The sequence below is a fragment of the Falco naumanni genome, chromosome 1 (genome assembly GCF_017639655.2).
Source record: "Falco naumanni isolate bFalNau1 chromosome 1, bFalNau1.pat, whole genome shotgun sequence".
Taxonomy (NCBI): domain Eukaryota; kingdom Metazoa; phylum Chordata; class Aves; order Falconiformes; family Falconidae; genus Falco; species Falco naumanni.
The window spans coordinates 52222678-52247767 of NC_054054.1; the positions used below are offsets into that span (position 1 = coordinate 52222678).

General features: G+C 41.4%; 2 protein-coding genes across 3 annotated transcripts in view; one reads left to right on the plus strand and one right to left on the minus strand.

The window, feature by feature from the left end:
- Positions 1-2325, plus strand: part of STX18 (syntaxin 18) — a 70453-nt gene extending 68128 nt beyond the window's left edge. The window contains exon 11 of the mRNA XM_040593905.1: positions 783-2325. Within this exon, the coding sequence (XP_040449839.1) occupies positions 783-878 (96 nt within the window). The 3' untranslated portion in view covers positions 879-2325. The remainder of the gene's footprint in view (positions 1-782) is intronic.
- On the minus strand, positions 1280-25090 carry NSG1 (neuronal vesicle trafficking associated 1). Of its 2 annotated transcripts, XM_040593927.1 has the most exons (6): positions 24855-25086; positions 24150-24300; positions 20573-20689; positions 9226-9336; positions 3730-3967; positions 1280-1990 (listed from the first exon to the last, which is right to left on the minus strand). In XM_040593927.1, the coding sequence occupies exons 2-5, from the start codon at positions 24276-24278 to the stop codon at positions 3767-3769; spliced, it is 558 nt and encodes a 185-aa protein (XP_040449861.1). In that variant the 5' UTR covers positions 24279-24300; positions 24855-25086; the 3' UTR covers positions 1280-1990; positions 3730-3766. The 2 variants fall into 2 exon arrangements, with proteins under 2 accessions (XP_040449861.1, XP_040449870.1); XM_040593936.1 differs by lacking the exons at positions 1280-1990; positions 9226-9336 and having other exon boundaries at positions 3148-3967; positions 24855-25090.

Sequence of the window (25090 nt, forward strand, 5' to 3'; positions counted from 1 at the left end):
CCCTCCTGAAAGCACATAGAATATATAACTTAAGGATGAGTTACCTGCTGCTCAGCTCTCGTAAAAAGTGCAACAAACATGGCATGAAGGGGTTTTTTTTGCTTAATTTTTCACATTTGTAGGTTTCACATCTGAAACCACACTGAGAAACAGTAGAGAAAGGTGAAAAATACAAAACCTCAATACTCACATTGTCTGTATCACATTAAAAAAAATTATTCCATGTGTAAATCTGAAAAATGAGAGGGGGAAAAAAGAAATCCTCTGTTATATGCCAGTCTCAGTTTTGGGAAGGAGAATCCCAGAAAAATACTTGCTATCCTTGCTCCAAGACTGAAATACATGACTGATAGTGCTAAATCAACTTCCAGAAAGAGTTGTCAGGTTTTGGGGCTATTTTTTTAGTCAGAATATGTTTATTAGAATGTTTATTTCTAATCACAGAATTTAAGTTTTGGAACTTAAAATTGACCTTTAGGCATCCACGTTTTGATGTAGTTCTTAATGTTTTTGAGTTCCACTGTGTGGGATTTTAGGGGGGGCTTTTTTGGTTTATTTTTTATATGACCAGTTTTTAAGATTCTGAGATAAATTTTAGTGTGATAAATCTGAAAAGGTATAGCCAACCTGACTTTTATTCACTTAAAACTGGGGGGCAAGTTTTGTTCTTTCCGTTGTCAGAGGGAAGTGTGAAGCCACTAAAAGTCATCCTGTGTTGACATTGTTGAAATTCTACTCTATATTTACTGGTGATGGTAACGGAGATAACCTTCTCCTCACAGGCCATCAAAAACAACGCTGGATTTAGAGTATGGATCCTCTTCTTCCTTGTGATGTGTTCATTTTCCTTGCTTTTCCTGGACTGGTACGATAATTAATTACAAATATAACACTGTCTACATGCTTTGTTTGTAACTTTTGAGCTTTCTTTTTCCAGTGGAGTAGGATATATGGTATATCTGTATATTTTATGGTTTTTTTTCATACTGCTATTATGGGCATATTTTCCAATAAATAAGCAGGCGTATATATCCATTGGTGCAGAGGCAGCTGATAGCATTTGTTTTAAATCCCTTTATCGAACATAAAACCACACTTAATCCTGCAAAGAACACAGAAACCTTTGAAAGAGCTGGTAAGAAAGCTACAAGCTGGACGACAGCCAACAGAAGAACAAAACCAATCGTTGCATCAGTCACCCACACATCTGTGATGTCTGAAGTCCAGCTCCCAGTGTGCAGACCAGATCAAGAGAAAACTGTTACTGTGCAAAAGCATCTACGCTGTCTCAGGCTTTTATTTAACCATACCACTTCAGTACAGAGCCAACACTTCGCACATGTATGACCTCTACTTCAAATCCTTTCAAACTACTTGAGTCAGAGATCACATTGATTTAATAGTAGTAGTAATGATAAAAAGTCAACTAAAGAGCTTTACTTCTAGATGAAAAGAGAGAATAACAATACAGATTGTGCAGTGAAACGGGCGTTCTGGGACGTTGGAACAAAGCCAAAGGATAGACAATATTGAAGCCAAACTCTTCCAAGTACTAAAATTGGGAGCGGTTTGATAACTAAAATGAAAAGTCTCAAAACCAGCTGTAAACATGAATCAATTAACTGCCTCCTCTTAAAGCAGACAAAAAAAAATGCTTTTGACTTCAAGAAGCATAAGCAATCTGTTTCTCCTAGATGATAAAGCTTAGTATTTTTTAATGTTTATTGTTACGAGAGAGAGAAATAAGTTGTTTCTCATCAGTATTTACTTGTGCATTAAAGTTTTTATTGTCCTGAATTTTAAGGGAAGGACATGTATTATGAATAGTTTCTATGCAGGACAGTCTCGGGGAACAGATCTTTCCATCTTGTAAAACGTGAATGTCCTCTGTAAATACGTTGATATGAAATGTGTCTTTTACTATCTCTCTTCTGAAATGTATATTTCTATACATTATATGCAACAAGCAGCAGCTTCCTTAATCTTTACTCTGCAAAGAGTGAAAATGTCAAAGTTACATATGAATTAATTACATGCAATAAAGCATATCCCTATTAGAAAATGCAAACATGGTATATTTTGAACTTCTTAACAAAAGCCTGAAATTTTTAAATGCAAAGAAAAATTTGGCACATAATTTATTGCTTTTTATGCATTCCACATACCATAATGACTTAATAAAGCCTTTTACAGATATACTGTGTAATGCACATTTCATATCAAACCTGGAAAATTCAGCAGTCATGGTTATTTTTGCTGTACGGGTAGGAAAGGTTGTTGATAAAGCAGTTCTACTGGAGAAAAATAAAATCAGAGCTGACCATACTTGTTCTACTATGGATCTTGAGAAACAATCCATGATCTTTTCCCTTCATTTTTGTAGTTTCTACCAAAAAAAAACACCTAACAAACTTTTGACATGTCCACTGCACCTTGTCCCATTCAACCCCTCCATGAACAAAAAGGTGACTGACTTGCCCAGATGCTTCACCCACTTTTGTCCAACTTTTAAATTAAGATGTCTTTTGTAATATGTATTTAAGATTTGTAATAAAAATGAAAACATGGTTTCACACAAAGAATAGGTAAGTCTGTAATTACAATGGAAGTTTAACGTGCATCCACAATACTATGTTCTACGTCTTTCCCCCTCCCAAGCCATACATAAACAGTTCTACTCTTCGCTCTGTTTCACATGTAGCTTTAGAACAGCCAGTGCTGTTAACTAATATGCTATTGTTTCACTTGTGATGCTCTGTGTTTTAAGAACTATCCAACTGCAAAGCATACATCAACTGAAAGCTCCTTCTAATTAATAAAAAGGGAAAATGTTAATGCAACAGAAGAGAAAATTTAGACATATTACTCCCTCAGTTGTATCCAACAGATTACAAAATGGACTACACAGACTGTGAACGGGCTTTCTGCCTCTTAAGTATGATCAAAAGATGTCATTTCTCATTTGAACAGCCTGAACTGTTTATTTTTTTTACGCTATCCTCAACATCCATCACTAAAACTGTCCGTGTTTTTCCATAATGTCTAGCTAGTTAGTGTTTTCAGTGCACATCCTTACCAAGATGCTAAAGCCAAAGTGGAAATGCAGTTAAATCCTGTTGACAGCAATAACAAAACACTGAGCATGCCTTGTTGCAGAGAACTTTGTTATCATTTACAAATAAACAACAGTAAAGAAAATGTAAGAAAAATGCTACCAAGTTTCTTTCTCCATACAAGTCATTACATTATGCCTTTGCCATCAATGCCGACTATTATTCTTGCTTCAGCCAACTAAATACTAAATACAACTTTCAGCTAAACAAGAGATCACTCTGGTTATGGCTGGGGTGTTTCAGTTTGCGAAGTGACAAAGAGTAAGAAAATGTATAAATAAAGTATCAATTCAGACAACAGAACACATGACTTCTCTAAGGTCCAAGCCCTGAAAATCCACTGAAGAAATCTGTCAGTATCCAATAAACTGCAAGAACATATCTAACATTGGATTTTTTTTTTAACATTGAAAATGGTGTCAAAGCTCTAAAGCAATGCTGATATGCACCTTGTTTTATGCCCATGAATGTTCTGCAGCAAGTTTTGGGTGGTTTGTTTTTTTTTTTTTTGCAAAGCAGTATCAGCAAACAGAAGCAATTGCACCATAAACATGAGTAACCTCTAAATTATCCATGATTATATTTAATGAAAAGTTCCTTAAAGTCCCTTAGTTACCTTCAAATGACATAGTGTTAATAATTAGCTTATCATACTAAGCTGATTTCTCAGCAGCTTCAGTCTCCTGTTCAGATAGTTTCTCTTCTGACAGTACTGTCATCCACGGGGACACTGAGCGCGTGATGGTTTGTTTGGCCAGATTGTAGTGGTTTATGACTGTGTAAAATTTCCCTCGAGCACTGGAGTCTTGTTCGGAGTAGTAGTTTTCCAACCCAGCTGGAATGCATTGATTATTCTGAAAAGAAAATCCATTACTTAGATTACAGATACAGCCCCATACACACAGAAAGGAGGTTAGGTTTTTCTTCTTTTCCTTTTAGTCTCAGCCAACATTCAATTTCTGTGAGTTGAGATACAACACAGGGCAATTAACTACAGTGTTGTCCTACTGTGCTTAAAGTGTTCTTCCCTGCCATCCTTAAAACTACCAAGTGATTTGCCAGGAAGACCAATCCAGGTTTATACACCAGAATAATTAACATACACAAAACATACTTGCCTAGAATTTTTTCTAAAAGCACTCAATCTCTAGTTCCAGCCATATTTCACTGGTTTTTCCTCCCCACCTTATTCCACCTGTTTGGTCTGTGATTACAGATGTCTGTATCCTACTGTCAGAGTCGCTTCAGGCGCTTTAATACAGTGGTTTCAGTCTGAGGGACAGAAATTAATACAGATATGTTTTGCTGCCAAGGTATGAACAGTTCTGTAGCCCAGTAAATAAGAAGACATACAGGGAAAACATCATGGGTGGCCAGTGTGTACACACGTACAAAATACTGGACTCTTGATTGTCAAAAAGATGTAGCCAACAGAAGGCTTTTCAAAAGCTATCTTCAGCTGTGGGACTACATTATTTAATTTCCCAGAAGTGTAAGAGCACTACATAGAAACTGCTAGAAGCTCAGAGCTTTTGAAAGGGAAATACATGATTTAGAGAGTTAAATACTAAGTGGGAACCAAACTTTGCTGTCATCTTAAAAACCAAAGTCAATGCACACATGCAGTGCATTAGTCAGCAGGTATCATCTAGCAACCGTTCCAGCAGCGATGCGGCACAAGCCTACGAAGCAGCAAGCTGCACTGAAGGAAAAAATGACGCAGCTTGATCCTGCGACCCCCTCAGATTTTGCTCCAGTAGGTCACGGGTCTCTCCAAGGGTCCTCTGCCATATCTGCCAGCCCAGGCAGTCTTGCCTGACACCTCAGTGTTGGGGCAGTCGTATGGATGACTGAATTGATCCTCTAAAATACAAGCCATGAGTAGCTGCATCTTTAGGAAAATTAAGTTTAATAATTTCTATTATGGCAGTTTTAAAAAGAATAGGCTGTTTGGTCTTCCTCCACGAGAAGTCTAGAATTTATAACACTATAGCACAGCAACTTCGAACTGCTACTGTTCTCATAGCAGTTGGCAAGCAAAATTTAATATTGTAAATTTCTGACCACAAAAACACATGCAAAAATGTCAATAGTTTTTAGGACCGGACGCTATCTCAAACATGTCCACATTTACTTTTGGGTTGACTCCTGTCCTTGTCAGGAGAAAAAAAAAAAGGAAAGTGGCATAAATAAGCACCAGTAACAACAGTTTCAAGTGGTTTAAATCATAAAGCACAAAATGAGTGGGGGAAGATCCAGCAAACAGTCCTGACAATACAAATTTTGCATCCTAAAAATGTGAAGAAAAAAAGAGTGAAAAAAAGCATCAAAAGGTACGAAAGAAAAAAGGAAGACTTGCCAAAACAACAGGCCTACGGGTAGTCTTACGAACCTGCCTGCCCCCAGTAAATAGCGTCTTGTGGCAAATTTGGCTGCTGTGAGAAGATTCGCTGCTACAAGACCAACAGCCCTCCCACAGAGTTAACACCTCATCGGCTCTAACCCGCCTGTGACAGATGCCTCAATACGTGTCGGACTCACAGCAGTGCTCGAAGTTAGCACATCCATCCAGGTCCCATCTATTTGTTATCTTTCGTTAACACAGCAGCCAGGGCAAATCTTCCCTCACAGTTTTGTTTGAAGTAGCACTACAAAGCAGATGGGATTTAACCCCAGCTAAGCAGACACTTGTGCCTGTTCAGCACTGTGTAAGTCAACAGAGGTCTCCCCATGGTCATAATCATCGTATATACCAGCTGCAAGACTGAGGCCTAGATTAAAAAAATAATCATCCAGGAATCTGGAATAGAGCTATTTGATATGCATGTTTACCTACAGCAACCATGTCATCTTCTGGAAGGATTATCCATGCTTTATCTGGGATAACTGACACTACTTCTGATGTAATAAAATGACTAAGAAGTACCTAGACACAGACATCTTTGTAGTGATTATTTCACCCAGTCATGGGATGTAGTCACAATTCTAAATATTTAAAATGGGGGAAGGAATACCATCCACTGATCTAATGAAATCTGCCAAGGAGATTCAAGCAAATACAATTATTAGTGCTGAAGACAAGCTAAGATTACTGCCAACTTACAAAAAATGCCTTTTAAAAGCAATTTTCTTTCTAAGAGGTAAAATGACTCAGTAATGTTATTTCTTGTATTCACAAACATGCACAACATCTGACAGAACAGCCTAAAGAAACACACAGCAGAGTCTCCATCTTGACTGCATTTTTGTTGCCAGGATTTCATGTTTCTAGAGAAGACAGGAAAAACCTCCTCTTTTACTCACTGCTCCTTCTGTTCTGCCCTAGGACAGCCCCCTTCACTTAGCTCCTAATCGAGGCAAGCTATGCAGCACTCGGGAGTGACTGAGCGACATGAACTGGTGCCGATTCTCATCCTGCCGCCTGCCTGACAGCTTCAGCTTATGCAGACTATTTCTCTCCATCCTTTTTGTTTCCATGGTTCCCAGGTGAGAGAAGTAATACAGAAGGCCACAAGGAGCTCCACAGCGAGTTGCCAGTCTCTTGTTTCTTTCACAACCTTTCTATTTCAGAAATTACTTATGGGTTAAAGACTTCGATGCCAGAGAAAATCCTGGCTGCCAGTCTCTGACTGTATTAAGATTACTCCTTCTGTCCCTTTGACATGAAGACCCCAGTGGTATTCACTTACAAATAGTATCTTCTGTCACATTAAGTCTGCTGGGTCAGTAATTCCAAACTTAATAGATGATGGTGTTGTCTTTAATGCCCTGAAATTACTTCATTGCACTGTCCACAAGCCTGACAGAACAGAAGTGCTGTGGCAACGAAAGCTAACAGGTAACAGGTTAAGAGTATGGAACACAGCGATGCCCTGGAGAAATTCCTTCAGGGTGTAAGTGCACTCAGGTCTCTGAGGAAAGCTCTGGTGAGTCTCACCAATACCCTGTAATGAGTACTTCAGAGGAGTGATCTACACAACAGCAGTACCAGGGCTGTCTCAGAAGGCTTCAGCAAGCACAAAACCAAGGCTCAAGCAGTTTAAGATTGCTATACCAAGGAAGATGAGCACCTTTTTAAGCACAACTTCAAGTACTGGTGTGTAGGACAGCAGAAAGGCTGAAAACACTGAAACCTTTGGAACTGCTCCATGTATGAGAGCATCAAAGCAGAGAAGAGTGAGTCTGACTCAGAGCTGCGGTAGCTCAGCCTTTATGCGGAGATTCCCATGGTACCAGGCTTCCTGAGGCAGGGGACGCCTTTGCCCTTAACCAGGGGAAATCACATCAGCATCCAAAGTCTGGGGAGATCCAGGCCAGGGAATGTTGTTGAGTCCACCTGAAGGACAAAGCCAGTCCACAGAGACACTGGTCACAAGGTGACAAGACTTTTTCATGTCTCTTAGGACATCTGTTCCAAGCTATGCCATGATGTATTACAGACTCTCCCAAAAAAGATGCAAAGGCAAAAAATATGAATTCACATCAACACTAGTAACTTCAGGCCTTGTGTCATTTGCTGATGTGTTTTTATCCTGTAAAACTCTTGAGGAGTTACATGACTAAAGATGCTGTGTCTCCTGGCACCCAACACCGGGAGAGTAACACCGACGCCGCCCTGTGTATGTGCTGCACCTTAAAAACAAATCGTGAGCTATGGGACTTCTATTTCAAATGCAGGGCCCTAAGGAGAGAAGCCCACCAGAGTGTTCACAGTGCAACCAAAATACAGCTAAGAAAACATTCTCTCCTTAAGTATTTGCGACACTAGGAAGACAAGACAAAAGAAGCCAGAAGGCTGCAATTCAAAGCAGGGAACAACATGGTATGAAAGGAACTGGAAACAGCAGACTGTTAACCAGGATTACAACAAGAGCACAATCACTGGCCATTCTTGTCAAGTCAGGATAACACCAAGACAGGCTCGGTAGCAACTTACAGTCCATATTCCAAATTGCTCAAAGCCAAGAGAAAGCTTAGGAGAAAAAAAAGGCTTTGTCCCATGAGACAAGCACAGAGGAGTTTCAGTGCTTTTCTGAGACAACACAAAAAAACAACAGCAGAAGCAAAAGCTGGATCTCCTGAGTTACAGCCAAGTATTCTAACTACAGTATCTCTTGCCCTTCAACTAAGGGAAAGCAGTAACCTAAAACTGAATGCTTGGAGCTAAGTTAATCCAGCAGGGCATCACTAATTTTGCACCAGCTTCTTGTAAGATACTTATGTGCCTGAAGTGACAGAATAAAAAGTCTTGAACAGGACTGTCAAGGAGTGCTGAGGGAGCCACTCCTTTTGAAATCCTTTCAAAGATCATACTAGGTACCCATTTGATTCATTACGTGAGCAAATAGTCTTAAAAAATTAAGAGGGAAGAACACCATCATCACTGCTACTTATCTAATTACAGCCAAGTTCAACCCTGCTAAATTTAAACTGAGAAATCAACGTTACTTTTCTGACTTGCAGCCCAGGTCATCGCTGAGGAGCCTGCACTACCATCTCACATGAATGATGTGAGGCCCAGCCTCCCTTTCAGTTAGAACCAGTAGTTTTTCCAATAAATGTGTTTTCCCTTTTTTGGCATCACTTCTGGCCTGTGGCAGTAGGGCTCAGAGGTCACTGTTCTAGAACAAGAAGTTCTTTCTACAAAAATAATCCTAAGGTAACTCTGCTACTCTTAATGAGAACATCACTCTACTGTTTCTTTGACACATATTCCAGAGTAATTTTTTTTTCTCCAGGTTTTAACATTCTCTGCTTTCCTAACACACATGAATTGGGACAAACATGCAACATTAAACCATATACCCCAATAAATGAGAGCTTTTTCCAGACAACTGCATATGAAGTAAGTTTGAAGGATGCTGGTGTTGGGACTTTTGCTGTATTTTCAATGTTTAAAGCATTAGCAAAATAAGAACATTATGAAAACTGTGCAGTAGTATAATTTCAATTATAAAATAAGTAGAAAGAAACATAGCAGGAAGCACAGTAACCTATGAAAACAAACACCAATTTCTATGCAATACAGCATGACTTAATCAAGGTTATGCAGAAAACAACATGAAGAATATTACATACTCTCCTATTTTTCTAGAATGTGTATGCAATTTACCTTGAAAACAAATCCTTCTGGACAGGTATGATCATACTTGTAAACCTTGTAGACTACCAGAAATACAACACAGGTTAAGAATGCAAGGGCAAAAAGAACCAGCACAGTTACCTGTAACGAAAAATAAAACATGCTTATGTTAGTAATGCACTGCTTAGTATATTGCTGTTTGTTACTGCAGGCAGCAGAAGCCAGCAACGAATGCACTTTACAGTAAAACCAAGCAAAAGATAAAGCCGGTTTCTTAATTATTGAGGGAGAACAAGGAAGCAGCACTTAAGTGCCTCTACCTCCCCCTTCTCAGAAGGCAAGCAGACCATCTGGTCAGCGGCCCATTGCCTCTGTACGGCAAAGGCTTTTTTGGTTGGATTTCTTCTGTTCAGTGCACATGGGGCCAGGACACACAGAGGTAGCTTGGGTCTCCCGCTTTTTCAGTATCTGGATGATGTAAGTGTAAGTCTAGTTTATGTCAGCTGATAAGCATGTTTATTTTCCCTGCGCCTGTCCAGGAATAGAGGCAGGTGACAGTAAGTTAGCACAGGTGTCATCCAGATAATGCATAGGTGATTCTTGGCAGGGCATGGAAAAAGTAATGTCTGCCTGCTATGAATGTATGGACAGTTACATCAGTAGTCTGCATGCTTGGTTGCTCAATTCTCCTTGATTTATAGGTTGAAACAGTACTACTTCATCACACAGAGACTGTACGGGAGTAGTTCACTGCCAGATCCGTAAGGGAATACACCATGTTCAACACAGGGCTAGCCTCGAGGAGTTCTGTTCCACATCTTTCCACAGTGCTCACAGAGAAGCCATTACAGACTGCAATACATGGCACTGACTTTTTACTGTGGCCGTAAGCACCTCTCTGGTCCTGAACTCGGTCTGGCGGAAAATCCAAGACACACCTTAAGCTGAATCTGAAGCCAGTGTCAGTATCAAGCTAACCTTTCCCGGGAATAAACCAAGCAGCTGGAGACCCACAGCCTTTTAGGTGAGATGGGAGACAGAATTACCTCTAGAATTAACTTACCCATTGACAAGAGAAAGCCCAAGATGTTGGCCTAGCAGTTAAATTGCAAAGCTTTCTTAATTCAGACCCATTTTTCTGGAAAGAGTGAGCTCAGCAAATAGCATTAATTACCTAGGAGGGTGTCCCAGGTGTGTGGTTTTATTATTTTAAAGCAACTACTGACAGAGAAATGAGTAGCTCAAGGAGATTACAGAGTAAGAGTGGTTGACTTGTTTTCTGGGGGGCAAGTTAGAAAGAAGCCAGCATGGGCTACAGCATAAGAAACAATAACAAACAGAAACAAATAAGATTATGTGATTAATTAATTAAAGTATAATATGATCTAATTTTTAAAGGCAGACAAGTAAGCCAGCTGTATATATCTCCTAAAAACAGAACGTGGGCACATCAAGGTCAATTATGCAAACAAGAATAATCTAGTATTTCAGAAAGGAACAAAAAATTGTAGCTTTCCCTCTTGGTTAAAAAAATCCACCACACACTCCCTTTATGCTAAACCCCAGAACTAACAGGATTTGCAACACTGCAAACTGTGTGTGGCAGCAGGACTAGTAAGTACATTGAAGGACTGAGATGAACTTTTAGGGACTGCTCAGGCTGGGGAAGGGAACTTCACCACGGGCAGACAACAGCAAATGCTACATTTCCTGGCTGAAACAAGGCTGGTAAGTATCGTGTGCTGCTGAAGCCAAAGATTTTGTAAGGATTTTTGATAGATAGAAAATAAGCAAAACAAAGGAGGGCCAGAGGAGAAACAAGTCAGCAGAAGAAATACATATATTAATGTAACAATGCCAACTGAAATGATATATGGAGAAAAGGACCTTTCTGGTTAATAGCAACGTTCTCAGAACATCACTAGATTACAAAAAATAAACACAACCAAACCATATTCTTAATCACCATCCAAAAACCTCACACCGAGATCCATTTTCAAATTTAGTTAGTCTTTCCCCAAGTTTATTACTCATTTGCATACATGGAAGTTAACACGGATAGATCACTCTGTCTTGCCAACCTCGTATTTCCTGCTCACGTGTCCATGTCTCAGTATGTGCTGCATGAATCCAAGAGATAAGTGCATTTTCTTTTCTGGTCATTTTCTGTGGCTCAGTTCAGTAAGGAACAAGGTAACTCCCCCGCCCCATTCCTGACCAAGCTATGCCCTAGCTCAGCCCTTCTCTTATGTTTCTAATCAGGCCTCTCCCTTTTTTCTTCTATGGTTGTTTGGGGCCCCTGCCTGCGTTTCCTCAGCTATCCCACCCACACACATGGACAGGGCCCTTCACACTCTGGCTTGGCCCAAACCTTGTATCCCATCTTCCAGCGTTTTCCACTCCCCACAACTGTAACCACCCTTATTGTCTATTCTCCTCCCAAAATTCTCCTTGCACTCCAGGCTCTATAAAAACCGACCTCTCTCCTCTAAGCCTGCAGTTCGCTCCCACTTGGGGCTCCTTGTCCCACCTCCCTAATGCCTTGCTGCTATCTTTCAAGTCCCATGCGCTGCCTGTGTCACACTGTTCCCACATGCAGATGCCCAGGGTCCTCCCGCCCCACCAGGCCCTAACCATGCCTGTGCCCCAGTGCAGGTCCACAGCCCTGGCTGCCCGCGGGGCCATGGGCCCAAGGCTGCCTTCCCCCATGGAGCTCCAGCTGCTGCTGGGCAGCCTGGGAAGATGAGGAACCAGAAAGGAGGGCGCAGACTTCACCCTGCCCAGCAGCTCTACAACACACACAGAGCCTGCTCCAAGTTGCAGGTTTTGGGTCATGCACCTCCCACTGACTCAAGGTGTAAGCTACACCATTCCTTTTTGCTCTGACAGTCACTGCTCTTTCCCTTGCAGAAGAAAGCAAAGAGAGACTAGCAAGTAGGGATAGAAAAGATAAAATCCAGATGGCATTATTGCTGAGGCTACCCATGCACTACAAGATACATTCCACACAGCCTTTGAAAAAGGCTGCTCTCTCCAGCAGCACAGCCCTGTGTCACCGGACACCGACACCAAGCAGAACGATTGCTATGGTTCAGATCGATTGAGCTCACATTTGTCTCCTCCACAGATAGGAGTAAACAGTTTAAATGCTTTGGAAAATATCTTCAAATCTCAAAGCATTTTAATCGTATTCCCTGGCCATCCTACTAGCAGGGGATAGTAGAATTGTAACGTTATTTCCCAGTTGTCACCATTTTGACATACAGATAAGGCTTTAGGACCATACTGTAAAGATAACGAGCAATTTTGTAGTTGAGATCAAATACGAGACAGACAATAGGAAAAGATTTGTATTTCCACAAATCACTCTCTCCAAGGCTCTGAAACTGTTTTGGAAAGTAACTGTGTTTTTTGAAAGAGGTCAAAAGCCCAGCATTGTACGAATTGCTGGAGCCTGACAACCTCAGAGCTGATTTGCTGAGACATGGAGCATTTAGCTGGTTCAGTGACCTATGTGGAGCTCCGAGTTCTCACTGCTCGTACAGGTCATATCCAGCATGGTTCTTCCATTGCCACACAATAAGCCACTAGAAAGAGCTCCCAGGGCTCCTGGTTCAGAATTCTGATGGAATCTTTCTCTCTGTTACACTATTTCCTAATGTTATTAATTTTGGTATTAAAATGTAAATTTTTACTCTCATTATCTCCAATAATTTGCAATCACACTCCATTTGCAAATCCCTAATCAAGTAAGCTCTTGTCTCCTTCCTATTAGAAGAGAAGCTCCCTTCTGTTACCATCCTTCAGGATACAAGTAACTTTTATTTAAGTAAAGGACAGTCGCACACACAAATGACACAGATGGAAAGAAATCCATCACGGGATTCCAAGGTGATCGCAATTACCTATTAATCCAAACCACTTCTCCCTTACAAGCTGAAAATCCTCCTCTTCGTTCTAACAGCCATCTTCCTTCATTCTCATAACCCCACCACTGATGGTCCACAATTGTCAGACTCCCAGGTTCACTTCTGAGCCTGAGGCAGTCAGCTTCCCTCCCCCACCAGTAACACAGCATGGCTCTACCTCTCTGCCTCTACCTCTCTGCCTCACCTTCTGAGCCCTCTCCTCCCAGATGCCTTTCAGAAATACAAGCATGGACAAAGGGAAGCCAACAAGCTGCTCTTTAGACCATAAGCACTACCAAAACTGCCATTTTAATGCTTTCTTTCACAGCAACTTTCAACATCCACTAAAGAATAAAGAGAAGTGATTCTCTTCTTCCTACTGAGGCACTAGCAGCAACTTGCCCTCTTCCTCTGTGGCAGGAGAGGATGCAGTGCATGCACAATCACCAGTCCCTCTCTTCCGGAAGGAAATCTTGAATCTCTTCTCTTTGTGGTAGCCAACTGGCTGATTGCAGGGCCCCACACAGTGGGAGCAGAAGTCTTTTGCATTGCTATGATCATTCACTGCCATGTACATCCTGCAGAACTCCAAGGTGACTGTCACACCACATGTTGAGATTTTAAAATACTTTTTATGAAATAACTACAAGATAGCACAACAAATCATTTATTTTAACTAGGAACCAAAAGCGTGTTTTTGTTTTCATTCTTGACAGTGTCCTTTCAAGTTGGTTTTAAGGGGATCTGGCAGCAAAACTAAGTGAACAGAAAAGATGACAAGATATTATGTATGTGGCAGATTTTTTAATAGATTGCAAGTGAAGAGCAGAAGAAGGACAATGTCTAGCCAGAAGCCATTACAGTAATCAAAACGAGAGATGACTAATGAATGAACTAAGTGTACCCACAGCAAAAAAATACCATCTTCAGACTCTGTAAGCATTTAGCTGAACAAATGAAACTCACCAGATCTGACAACTATACTAACATATAAACAGATCACGGTAAGACCTTACTATCAACATCTGCTAGATCCTCCCCCAGTCAGTCCACCCTACTTCGCTACAGTGGCAAAACACTGAAAGATGTTATTTTCTCTGCCTGGCTATTGCAGTCTCCTCCTTCCTCACTTCCCTAACATTTATTGTGCTCAAGTTGGAACACTACAGAAAAATGCATCAATTGTACCAACTATGCCTGCTTCTCTTCAGACTCTTTCCTGGCTCCTGTACCTTTCAGAACAAATTACAAGCCGTGTTTCAAGGCATGCACAAGTCTCCCCTTTTGCTCGTCTTAAAGCCTCCATCTCCTTCCACTTTGCCAGTATCCCACTGTCCTACTGAAGCCTGGGTGCCATCTGGTTTTCCTCTGCCTTTACTTCCACCTTTCTCATCATGTCTCCTCTTCTTGCCTGAAATTATTTCATTAACCCACTCTTACTGTGCTGCTTTGCACCCCCTTCCTTCATACTTTTCCTTCCATTGCGCACCTTTCAGCACACAACCCACCTAGGAGCATTCCTGTTACTATGAGAAGTGGAACTAAATGGAACTAAGAAGACAGGCAGTAATTTTCACTGCTCAATCACTGGCACTTGGTCACACTTTATCTCTGCTCTACATCTATGCGTTATCTATTTCAATTGCAGCCTCTTGAGAACACAACTTTCATTTCTGATTTGTCTGTAAAGTGCTAGGACCAAACGACAAGAGTGAGGACATACATTTATAGAGCATCTTTCATATGAAGTGATTTACAACCAACTTACGCTCTGCTCACCAGTGAAATGCAAAGCCTTCTGGAATGAAATACAGCAACTCTGTACAACCATTTAGGACAGGAAATTAAGATTATTGCTATCCAATTTAAACTACTAGAGAATTTTAGGCAGGCAGGCCGTAATTACAATAGATTGCATCTGGCTGCATCCCACAGAATAAAATTTGTAAAACATCCCATTGACTTCCCTGCAAATGGCCGTGACCTCCATTTCACCTCTCTCCACTAAAATCCTGCATTTCCAGCTGCACAATGCCCTCTACCAGTGTGTTACAGAACACTGAAACCAGCTCTCCACTTCTCCTAACATTCCTGCTTTTCCAAAATTACATTCTTGACTGCTGTTACTTGGGCCATGAAAAATTCGCCTGAAACAATGCACTTAAGGATTAAGAAATGTTCAATTTGAAGCAAATGGCAACATGAAAGAAAAAGAAAGGAACATTCACATCTACATACACATTTGACTCGTATTCATTTGTGAAGCAATCCAAATTATACATAAAAACTCGGCACAACTTCCCATACTTGCTATAGGAATATACATACATACACACACAAGATGACTGGTGACTCAAAGACAACCAGGTGCCTCATTTCAGAAGAGTATTTCTAACATCATGTGTCACACTTAGCTACATGACTCGTATCTATCTATTAAACTCAACTTCTTCACCAGAACATTGCTATCAAACCTTTGTCCTCAAAGAAAATTACAGTTTTGGGGCAGACTGTACAGAAAAAACAGCAGAAATAAAAGACTGTCCTCAAACAGAGATGACAAAAGGGAAGAGAGAACTGGTTTGGCTGCTTACCTGGAGATGACTGGAAGTAGCAGCAAGGCAGACAAATTTATGAAGGACAGTAACTGAAAAAAAGCTACAGACCCAGTGCTTATTAACAGCGACAGTAACAGAAGCAGCCTGCAAGTGAGTCTGTTAATGAAACCTGAGGGAGATACTGCTAGACAAAAACACTTTAAAAGGCAGGGCCTTGAACATCTAGCACCATGGCTTAACAAAAACAGATAACAAGGCAGTGGCCTTGAGAGTCTTGCACTGTGGCTTAACACAGCTGTTCATGACAGCGTTGCCATTATCTTCCATCACATGGCACCATCTATTAGCTTCTTAACTACTGAGACCTGAGAAAGCAGTTCAACAACCCTGTGGCCCTGAGATAAGAACACTGTTACCTTCCCATACAAATCCCAAAGATACTACTGAGGCCAGGAGAAAGGCTGGAAAAGAAGAGGAAAGGCTATGGAAGTGTTAATTAACATCTGGAGAGACCCAAAATGCTTTCTGTGTCACCAGTGTCACTGGTTCTGCTCCAAGAAAAGGATTTCTAATGGATACAGTGACAGAGGACATCTGACTTAAAGCAGGGGAGCTGCTGTTAGGCATCCACTTTACTTAAATCTTCCAGCTCTGACTGTAAAAAAATTCCTTTTAACCGAAAATTTAGTAGGATTGTCAATGTCATATCAGTGAACTATCAAACATTTTAAAAAAATTAGAAAATGACAGTTGCCATGCAGTGCCTTTACTTACCTCAATTACTTTAAAAATAAAATAGCAGCTACATTGAAAGGATCTCCCTTTAATTTTCTTGTGTGAATAACAACAGAAAAACTAAAAGCCTGCCAAGTGCTTATAGTTGTGAGCAACTTCAGCCCTGTGAGTAGTTCTACTGAAGAAAACAGAACTACTCATGGTAGTAAGTACCTGTCACTCTTCCAGCACTAAGTGACAGACACAGAACATACTTAAGGAAGTGATACCCTTTACAGACATCAGCTGACATCTCATGTACCTAACAGAGGGAGCAAAGAGAGCTATTTAACACACAGAGTAAACACACAGAAACAGAGAGAGGCATTTTCCTTGTCTCTGATTATTTCTGCAGCAATAATAATCACTGGTATTACTAAGAACAGGTAAAAAAGTCTTGAGGCAGAAGTAAGTTTTAAAGGATGCCCCTTTAAGACAGATCACAAAATGGAATATTTAAATATATGTTGCATACATTTTTTTCAGTCTTAAAACATCCAGGTAAAACTGCGAGAACTGATTTTCAAAGGAAGTCTCGATTCCTTTTCTGTAACCTCATGCAGACATTTCAACAGCTGTTGCTGCTTGATAGTACGTGGCTTGCACCATATGGTCTTACCACAGAAATAACCTTGAGGCTTTGGCTCTGCAGTTACTTGTACGTAGAGATATCAAGGATAAACTCTGAAGAACTGAACTGCTTTTGAATAAACCAAATGGTTGAAAGCATACTACAGCTTGAGTGTATTTAAGGGTTTGAAATTTATTGGGAAACATACTTGTTTTCAAAATAATGCTGAAAGTTTCTTATTCAGGTTTCCCCAAAGAGAGAAAAAATCTCATGCTTTGATACAACAGACATTTTTATAAATTGGTGTGTTTGTGCACAACTGTCAACTGTAGCCCAGTTCAATGGGTGTCGGAACAGAAATCCCACTACAAAAATCCAAGCGGAGTTTGTAAAAACGCTGCTCTGTCAACAGGGGAAACAAGGTTTGGCCTTGGGCAACTGATACCATCAATTTACTCCTGCAATAGCTTCCTCCTATGTTCTGATTCATAGGACTCCTTTGAAATGGTATGTCCACCCTTCTTGTGTTATTCTGTACAGCAGACAATTTACAGAAAAACCTGCCCCATTCAAAGTTGCTTTCCAGATGTGAAGGACCAACTTCCCACACTAGCCTATGCCATTCAAAGAACAAAAGCAAGACTTTAATTCTCAATCAAAAATAATCTTCAGTGAAAAATTACATCTTCCTTGGTGTGGTTAGTGCCATAAAACTAAATTAAGACGGGGTTCTCAGAATCAAGAAGTCTTCACACTCTTCTGACCGATTCTGATTTGAATTCAGAATGTGGCTTCATACAGGAAAATTATACTTGCAGTCTTCTTTGTAAACATTCTCAGCTCTGTTGTAATAACTGTAGTAATGTGGACTGAATGCAGAAAATACGTTTTTACAATTTCTTATTCACCCAGCTGCTAAAACACCAAACGATCTACATGACATATGCACATGCTGGAGTTGCTTCATTTGTTACGATGTACAATTTCTCAAAAAGAACAGCTTTAGATGATCTGCACTGCTGAATCCCAGAAATGCAATCTGCTTTGTCCTTATTTAAGAAATACATCTTAGAATACACATGTGAACTATTTGTAAATATGACTGACTGACTTTTTTTTATTTTTAGCACAGCATTTGGGCTGAGTCTTGTGGCAAGCTTATGCATTGGTGATGTACAATATTAGTCATTAGAATGGCATCTGAAGCTTTTTTCATGAACACAAGCCAAAGTCAATATCCCACCATTTAAATAATGCCTTTAATAATTACAGCAAATATTTAATTTTCAAACAAATATCCTTTTGCTCTCTCAGAATCAACAGCAGCAGTTACCATGATGGTTCACAATTAATAAGGACCCAGGAGAAAAACCTCACACAATCAGTACTTTTCATCTACATATTTATGAAATTTCATCAATTATTCATGTAATATTTACTACTGGGAGTGGTGAATATGACAATCATCTCTGCTGGAGAACCAGTCAGTTCTCTTTAAAATGTTGCAAGCAGATTAAATCAATTCTAAAACTGTTACATAGAGATTAAGGGACATTTTTAGGACTTGCATGTTTTGCATGAAACTATTGTTTTCAATTAACTGAACCACAGTTTTCCTAATTGATCAACCCCCACGATCTTCTTTAGAAGCCTAGACTTACAGCCACAGTGTGAATCACCCTGCAATTCCCAAGAGATGCCAAATCTTACTGAAACCTCTCTCTGATGCAGTAGTTACCTAGCAGCAAAACCTAGCAACCCTGTAGCATGAGATTAATCCCAGAATGATCATCATAAAGTAGTATCTAAAAGATACTTAACTATGCCATCAAAGGTATATAAAAACACAACGAAAAAATGCTCAGGCTTCTAACCGTACAGCTATACAAATTACACAAGACTACCCAACAGCACAAACTATTTATTATTTGTTCACCAAGGTCTCATTTGCTCAGCCCTCCCAACAAACACGGAAAGAAGCCAGACCTACAAAGAGATGCACAAAACATTTAGATGCGACTAAGATATTAAAAACCCTTCCTTATCTACAATTTAAGATTTGAGCGATGAAATCCTTTAGTCCCTACAGCTAGTGGGGAACTGCAAAATTCCTCAGGTATAGGTTCTGCTCAGTTGCTTGGAATGAAAGTCCTAGCAGGGTACTTGAATGAAACACTTTCTCCCCTTTCTCTTCTACAACATCGTTAAGCATTTTCAGATCACCTTAGCGTGACCAAGACACGAACAAAAGACAGCCAGACCTAAGTCCTCCTTGTTCTGAGCTGTCCATCTGCATCTTACCCTACAGCAACAGTGTGCACAACCCTCACCTGAGAGAAAGGGGATTACTCTCAAGAACTGGTACTATGGTGCCAGCAGGAGAAAACGTTAGTCAAAATGTAGCATTTTCCTTGAGGGATGGGATGTCCTTGCTCTAAATCAGGGAAGAGAAAAACGGGAACTAGGTTTCTTACCTCCTGAATAAATCCCTGTCACACCCCATAACATCTCTTATTAGCTATCTGGGGGTTCCCCGCACAGCTCACTGGGAACCTACATGCTTCACTGTACAGCCGAAGACTCCACCAGGTGACCTGCACTTAAAACATTTGTCCTGGCAACACTCTGCAAAGTCCCTTTGCAAATGTAGCCTGAAGTCTAACTGCTCAAGCCTTCACTTTGTTTAGAATGCTCCAGTTCCACAAAGAGCTGTATATGTCGAAGGTGGGCTTGGGCTGAAGCAGCTTTTAGATCCACTGGTCAGGCACAAAAGAACTAGATTCTTTGGGTGTGCCCTAAAACTACTATCATGCAAACAGAGGTTAGGAGGGAATCCAAACCTTCACAGAAGTGCCACTTCTGGAAGTGCCAACTTTCCTGCTTTGCTTTACTTACACAGAGCAAAAAACCTATCCTCCAGTGAGAAGGGGGAAAGGTAATTCAATCTTTGCACCAGTTAAAACTCTCAGCTTTCCTCTGGGACTAGGAAGAGAGTATTAGGGGTGTGGACACTAAAGAGTAAATCTGAGTCAGATTCTTGCTGAACTGCCAGTTGTCACCAAGCTGTAAGATACAGCTGGACCCGGAAAACTGATAGCAAAGAGCTCTGGTATACATCCCAAGGCTGCCAAGTCATACATTTAACTATAAAAAAATACATAATGGACTATGACAGTGCTTTTAAGAGAATGGTTTGGCCACAGTGAAAAATAAGAACCAGAAAGAAAATAAAGACTCTTGTGGTTCTTGTCCTTCAAAACCAACAGGAGCTTTATCCACGTCATAAGAGCTACCTGCATGAAGACCACCACATACACCCTTGGCTGGCCACGTTCTGAAACACACACACTGACAGAAGTGCTTTCTGAAGTCATCTGCCAGTGAGGGGTTACAAGCAATAATGATGCAAGAAATTGCTGAATACTGAACTATTATAATGCTGAAATTATTTTTCTCATGTCTAGCTACCCACAGCAGCCACTCTGTTAGTTATACCTGGTTTTGACTACAATCAGCAATTGATTTTAAGCACTTCTGTGAACACAAGTGAGTCATTCACTGCTTACCTTAAATCTTTCTGAAACCCCTTCAGTGATGCTGATTGTGAATTCGGCTATTTTAGGAGTACGGAACTTTCCCTTCTTGCGATCAGGTTCATATTCTGTTTTTGTTTTGACCACAACCTTTTTTAAAAGAAAAAAAAAAAAGCTGTCAGTTGAAACTAGCCACAAGTATTTTATTAACTCCTCTTTTACCTGCTTACAAGTGCATCTAGCACAGAATTCCCACACATGCTTTGTGTAATTCTTCTTCGGAAGCTGCAAGTTGTTATTTTTTTCTGTCATAGCAATCATCAACAAAATTATCTCTCAAAGGGGTTTTGATGGACCTACAGAAAGACTTGTCATGCAACAGTTTCACAAGTGTTCAATGTTTTCAGCTGTGCTGCAATACTAGGCAAACATCTACTTAGTTCAAATCCAAATCATGAAGCTTCCCACTTTTGTACATTTTGAAAATAGCCACCTCCATGTGCTTCAGGAGATCCCATTAACGGCATTTCAAACTGGAGACAAATAGGATGAGAGAATTATTGAAGAGCACCCACAGAAATCTAGCAGATGATGATGCTGCCAGTAGCCATGTTCTGTGAAGGCAGGATTTTGAGTTTAACAGTAGGAAATGACCCATCTAGTTGCTATTCACTATGTGCTAGACTACAGCTCTTGGCACTCTTTATTTTTAACATCTAACTTCTCATTTACCAACTGCAAGCAGAAAGATGCACATAAACCCTCGAGTTAATGAGACTTCTTGAAACACCCAAGGCTCTTTAACTTCACTTTATTCCTTCCTATGAGCTACTGCCCCAAGCTACACTACATAGCACCTTGCTGTACTCCTAAAATATTAATTACGTCAGTCATATCTCGTGCTCTCCTAGGCATTCTAATTGTACAAATTTTTCACATACCTAACCTATTTGCCTCATTTTGTCTTCTGCAATTTTTCAGGATCTTTTTCAAAGTATCACTCTCAAGACAGGGTACAGCTTGTTGTATTGACAGTGCTATTAAGATTTGCTCGATTTTCTCTGTTGTTTCAAAGAATAAACAGACTCTTCTAGACTCTAATCTAGTCTCTTCTAGATTTTTATAACCAAATTCTATCTTCAGCGCAGCCCATGGTATCAATAGCAGCTACACTACTCTGAAGTTAAGACTGTGGCACTTGCAGGTAGCCAGGCACTGAAACTAAAGCTTTGGGTTCCCCGCTCCTTCCTTCCCTGAAATGGTATCTAGAACGTGTAACTGTACCTAGACTCAGTACCACAAAGCTTATTAAATGCTTTTACAGCATTACACATACACGTGCAGGACACAGGTTGAGAAACTACTTTACCTATTTTTCAGCTATAACTAGTAAGACAATAATTATTAACTATTTAACTTTACAGCTGCCCAACAGCATCAAGGAAGTAAACTGCCTGAAGATTTCTGGAACGCTTTTTAGCATTTTACTTCCCTTCCTCCCCCTTTACGTTGCATAATCTCAAGCAACTCAAATCACATTCAGCTGACACTGAACGTACAGTTCTATCTACTTGGTTATGTAATGTCTTCTTTTGTTTAACATACCTAAATATGAATTTAAATCAGTTCATCCCTTTAATTTAGAAGCTGTCAAAACCATCAAATTCTTAGCACTGTAGTCACTACTGTTCAAGAAGTCATGCTTCACTGCCACACTGGAGCCTTGTAAGTGAATAACAAGCATAGATAGATGAAGTATACACTCCTATTCATTATACATGAGTGTCTTCATACTTCAGAATTTGATGTGTGTGTCCATCTTGACTTAGTTTCCTTTTTTCTTATCAGTTGCTCTACTACTGCCTTTGAGCCTGCAGCAACCAGTAAATATACATAGACATGACTAACCACACAGTTACAGAATGAAGCCAGTAGGACCAATAAATACATGATCGTATTTTTTCCCCCTCTATGTTCACAGAAGGAAAGAAAAGCTAATATACAAATAGCATAGAGGAGGCAATCCAAGTCCTTTATTTAAGCTTCTAGTCTAGTTATTCACTTGCTTTTGTTCAAGACAAATGCTGTGAAGGTGGGAGGAGTTCCACCCCATTCTACCAGGAGCAATCGGGCTGGCACAGAACCTCCTGGGTTCACTACAGAAGCTCTGCTCAGGTTAAAGCGAGCACCATACAGGTCCCTAGTTCAGACTCCTGCTTAGCGCTGCAGTCACTGGTCCTTGGTAATTGGTTAAATCCAGTCACCAGTTGGCAGGCTCATCAGGCACAGTAAGACTTAACTTGTTTTAAAGCCTTAGGGTGCAGTTTTGTCCTTGGTTACAAGATTTACACCCATGTAACCAAGGGCAGAAAATGGACCCTCAGGCTCTCTAACAGCTGTTATGGCTTATTGCATTTATGCCTGCCAACTGGTCACCACACACAACACAGAATAATGTGGATAGCAATTAAAGTGGAGGTCACAAATTTATTTTATTGTCTACAAGCAACACTCTGCTGAGGCAAATTCTACATGCCAAAATTCTTCAACCCGAAATAAGATGATGTGATTTTTTTTGAGCTATGAGGAACGTATAGCTATCAGTTTATCTAGAAGTATAATTGTGAGAAGACACAATGCCAAAAATGAAAATCAGCATGAAGCTGTTACTGACCATTTCCCAGGTAAATTCTGTATGTTTCAAAGACTGCAAAGCTTTTTTGCCAGATGTGTAGCAAGAAATTTGCAAGTATCCTAGTGAAATAGGATACTGAAATATCTGAAAAAGTATCTTACTACTGTATGCCTTACCTGTAAGTAACACTGAATTCTTTATTGTGAGGAAAATAAATGTATTTACAGGCTATCACATCACCTTCCTAAATCCTTAGTAATCAAGCCGTGTAATGAGGAATGCAGGGTGCCCATTTCCCTTCCAACCTGTAAGCAGCACGTCGGACTATACCCTTCCAGTTACAGAGCACCTGAATTGCCTGTTTGGAGGGGTTTGAACCAACTAAGCTGCCAAGGCGAAAACTCAGTGGCCTGTTCTCATCTCATTATTTCAGCTTGTCTGGGGCTAGTATTAATTTCCTACGGAATCGCAGAAGGAACATGGAAGTTTTTTCTCTCTGTGGCCAGCCTGCCCATGCACATCTTGCAGAGAAATAAAGCACTGCTTTATCCCCCCGTTAGGTGGGCATTTTCTGGAGAGAGCAAATTCACGTCATTCACAGAGAATACACAGTACCTTCCAGATAAAAAAAAAAAAAAAAAAAAAAAAAAAAAAAGAAAGAAGACAGAATAGGAAGGGCTATAACAATAGAGCATAGAGAAGCTTGCATTTGTATGTTTATATTTCATACAGCAGGACTAAAATCTATGTATGTTTATTGCTAACATCTCCAACCACTTTTTAAAGGTGAATCACTACTACTGATTTTCATTCACTTAACTGTTAGGTTTTTTTCTCCAGAGGGAACTGGCATGCCTTAAAACACCCTGTATTTCTTGACATTTCTAAGCTGCTCATTACACGTAACCTATTCTTTTGTTGTTTGCCTGAGATTTGGGTGTGATTCTCCAGGGTGGAAACTAAAGCCTACTGTACCTTATCGGGAGGTGGGAACTGGAGCTGATTGACATCCAGGGGTGTGATCAGGGGGATGGTGTCAAATCCATCCTCCAAAAGGGGCTGCTTTGTGCTCTTCTCGCTGAAATTATTCCCCAGTTTCACCATTCTTCCAGGATAGAGGGATTTTCTGCCGGCACACACAGGCACACACGCACAGAAACGCAAAATGTCAGAAATCCGGAATGCATGAGCCCTGTCCCCAGCCGCCGGGGAACCCCAAATACCTCACGGCTGGGAAAAAAATTAGGGGCCGGTCGCTGTGTGCCTCGGTTACGTTTTGGGTAAGTAAGAACGACAGCCAGGGCTTTTACTGTCAAAGTTAAAAAACAAAAACCCCTCCAAAAACCCCAACAAAAAAACCAGAAGCACCCCAACCCCCCGGCACGTCAGCCTGAGCCGAGCGGTGCCTTCCCGCACGGCCCCGGCGCGGCATCGCCCCCTCGGCCCGCGGGATCGGGGGGGCTCCGGTGGCGGCCCCCGCCCCGGCCCCGGTCCCCGCCACACCCCCCGCTCGCCCCGACCCGGCGCCCCCGCAGCGGGGCCGTGCCCAAGGGCCCCCCGCAGCCTCCCCCCGCCGCGCCCCGCCATGGCTCGCCCCGGCCTCCCCTCACAGGGGCAGGGGCTGGGGCCGCCCGCGGCCGCCGGGCTGGCGGGCTGGCGGGCGGCGCCGCCGCCACTCACCGCCGCGGCTCCCGGCCTTCCTCGGGGGGCGGCGAGGCGTCGTTCCGCCGCGGCCCGCGCAGCAATGGCGGAGCGGGGGGGCGAGGCGGCGGCTCTCCCTCCGCGGGGTGACTCTGGGCGGCCGCAGCGCCTGGGCCGTGTCGCAGACGCCGCCTGGCTGAGGGCAGCTCTGGAGCAGCAGCACAAAGGGGCCCCGCGGGGATGAGGCGGGCGGCTCCCCCCAGCCGGCTACTGGC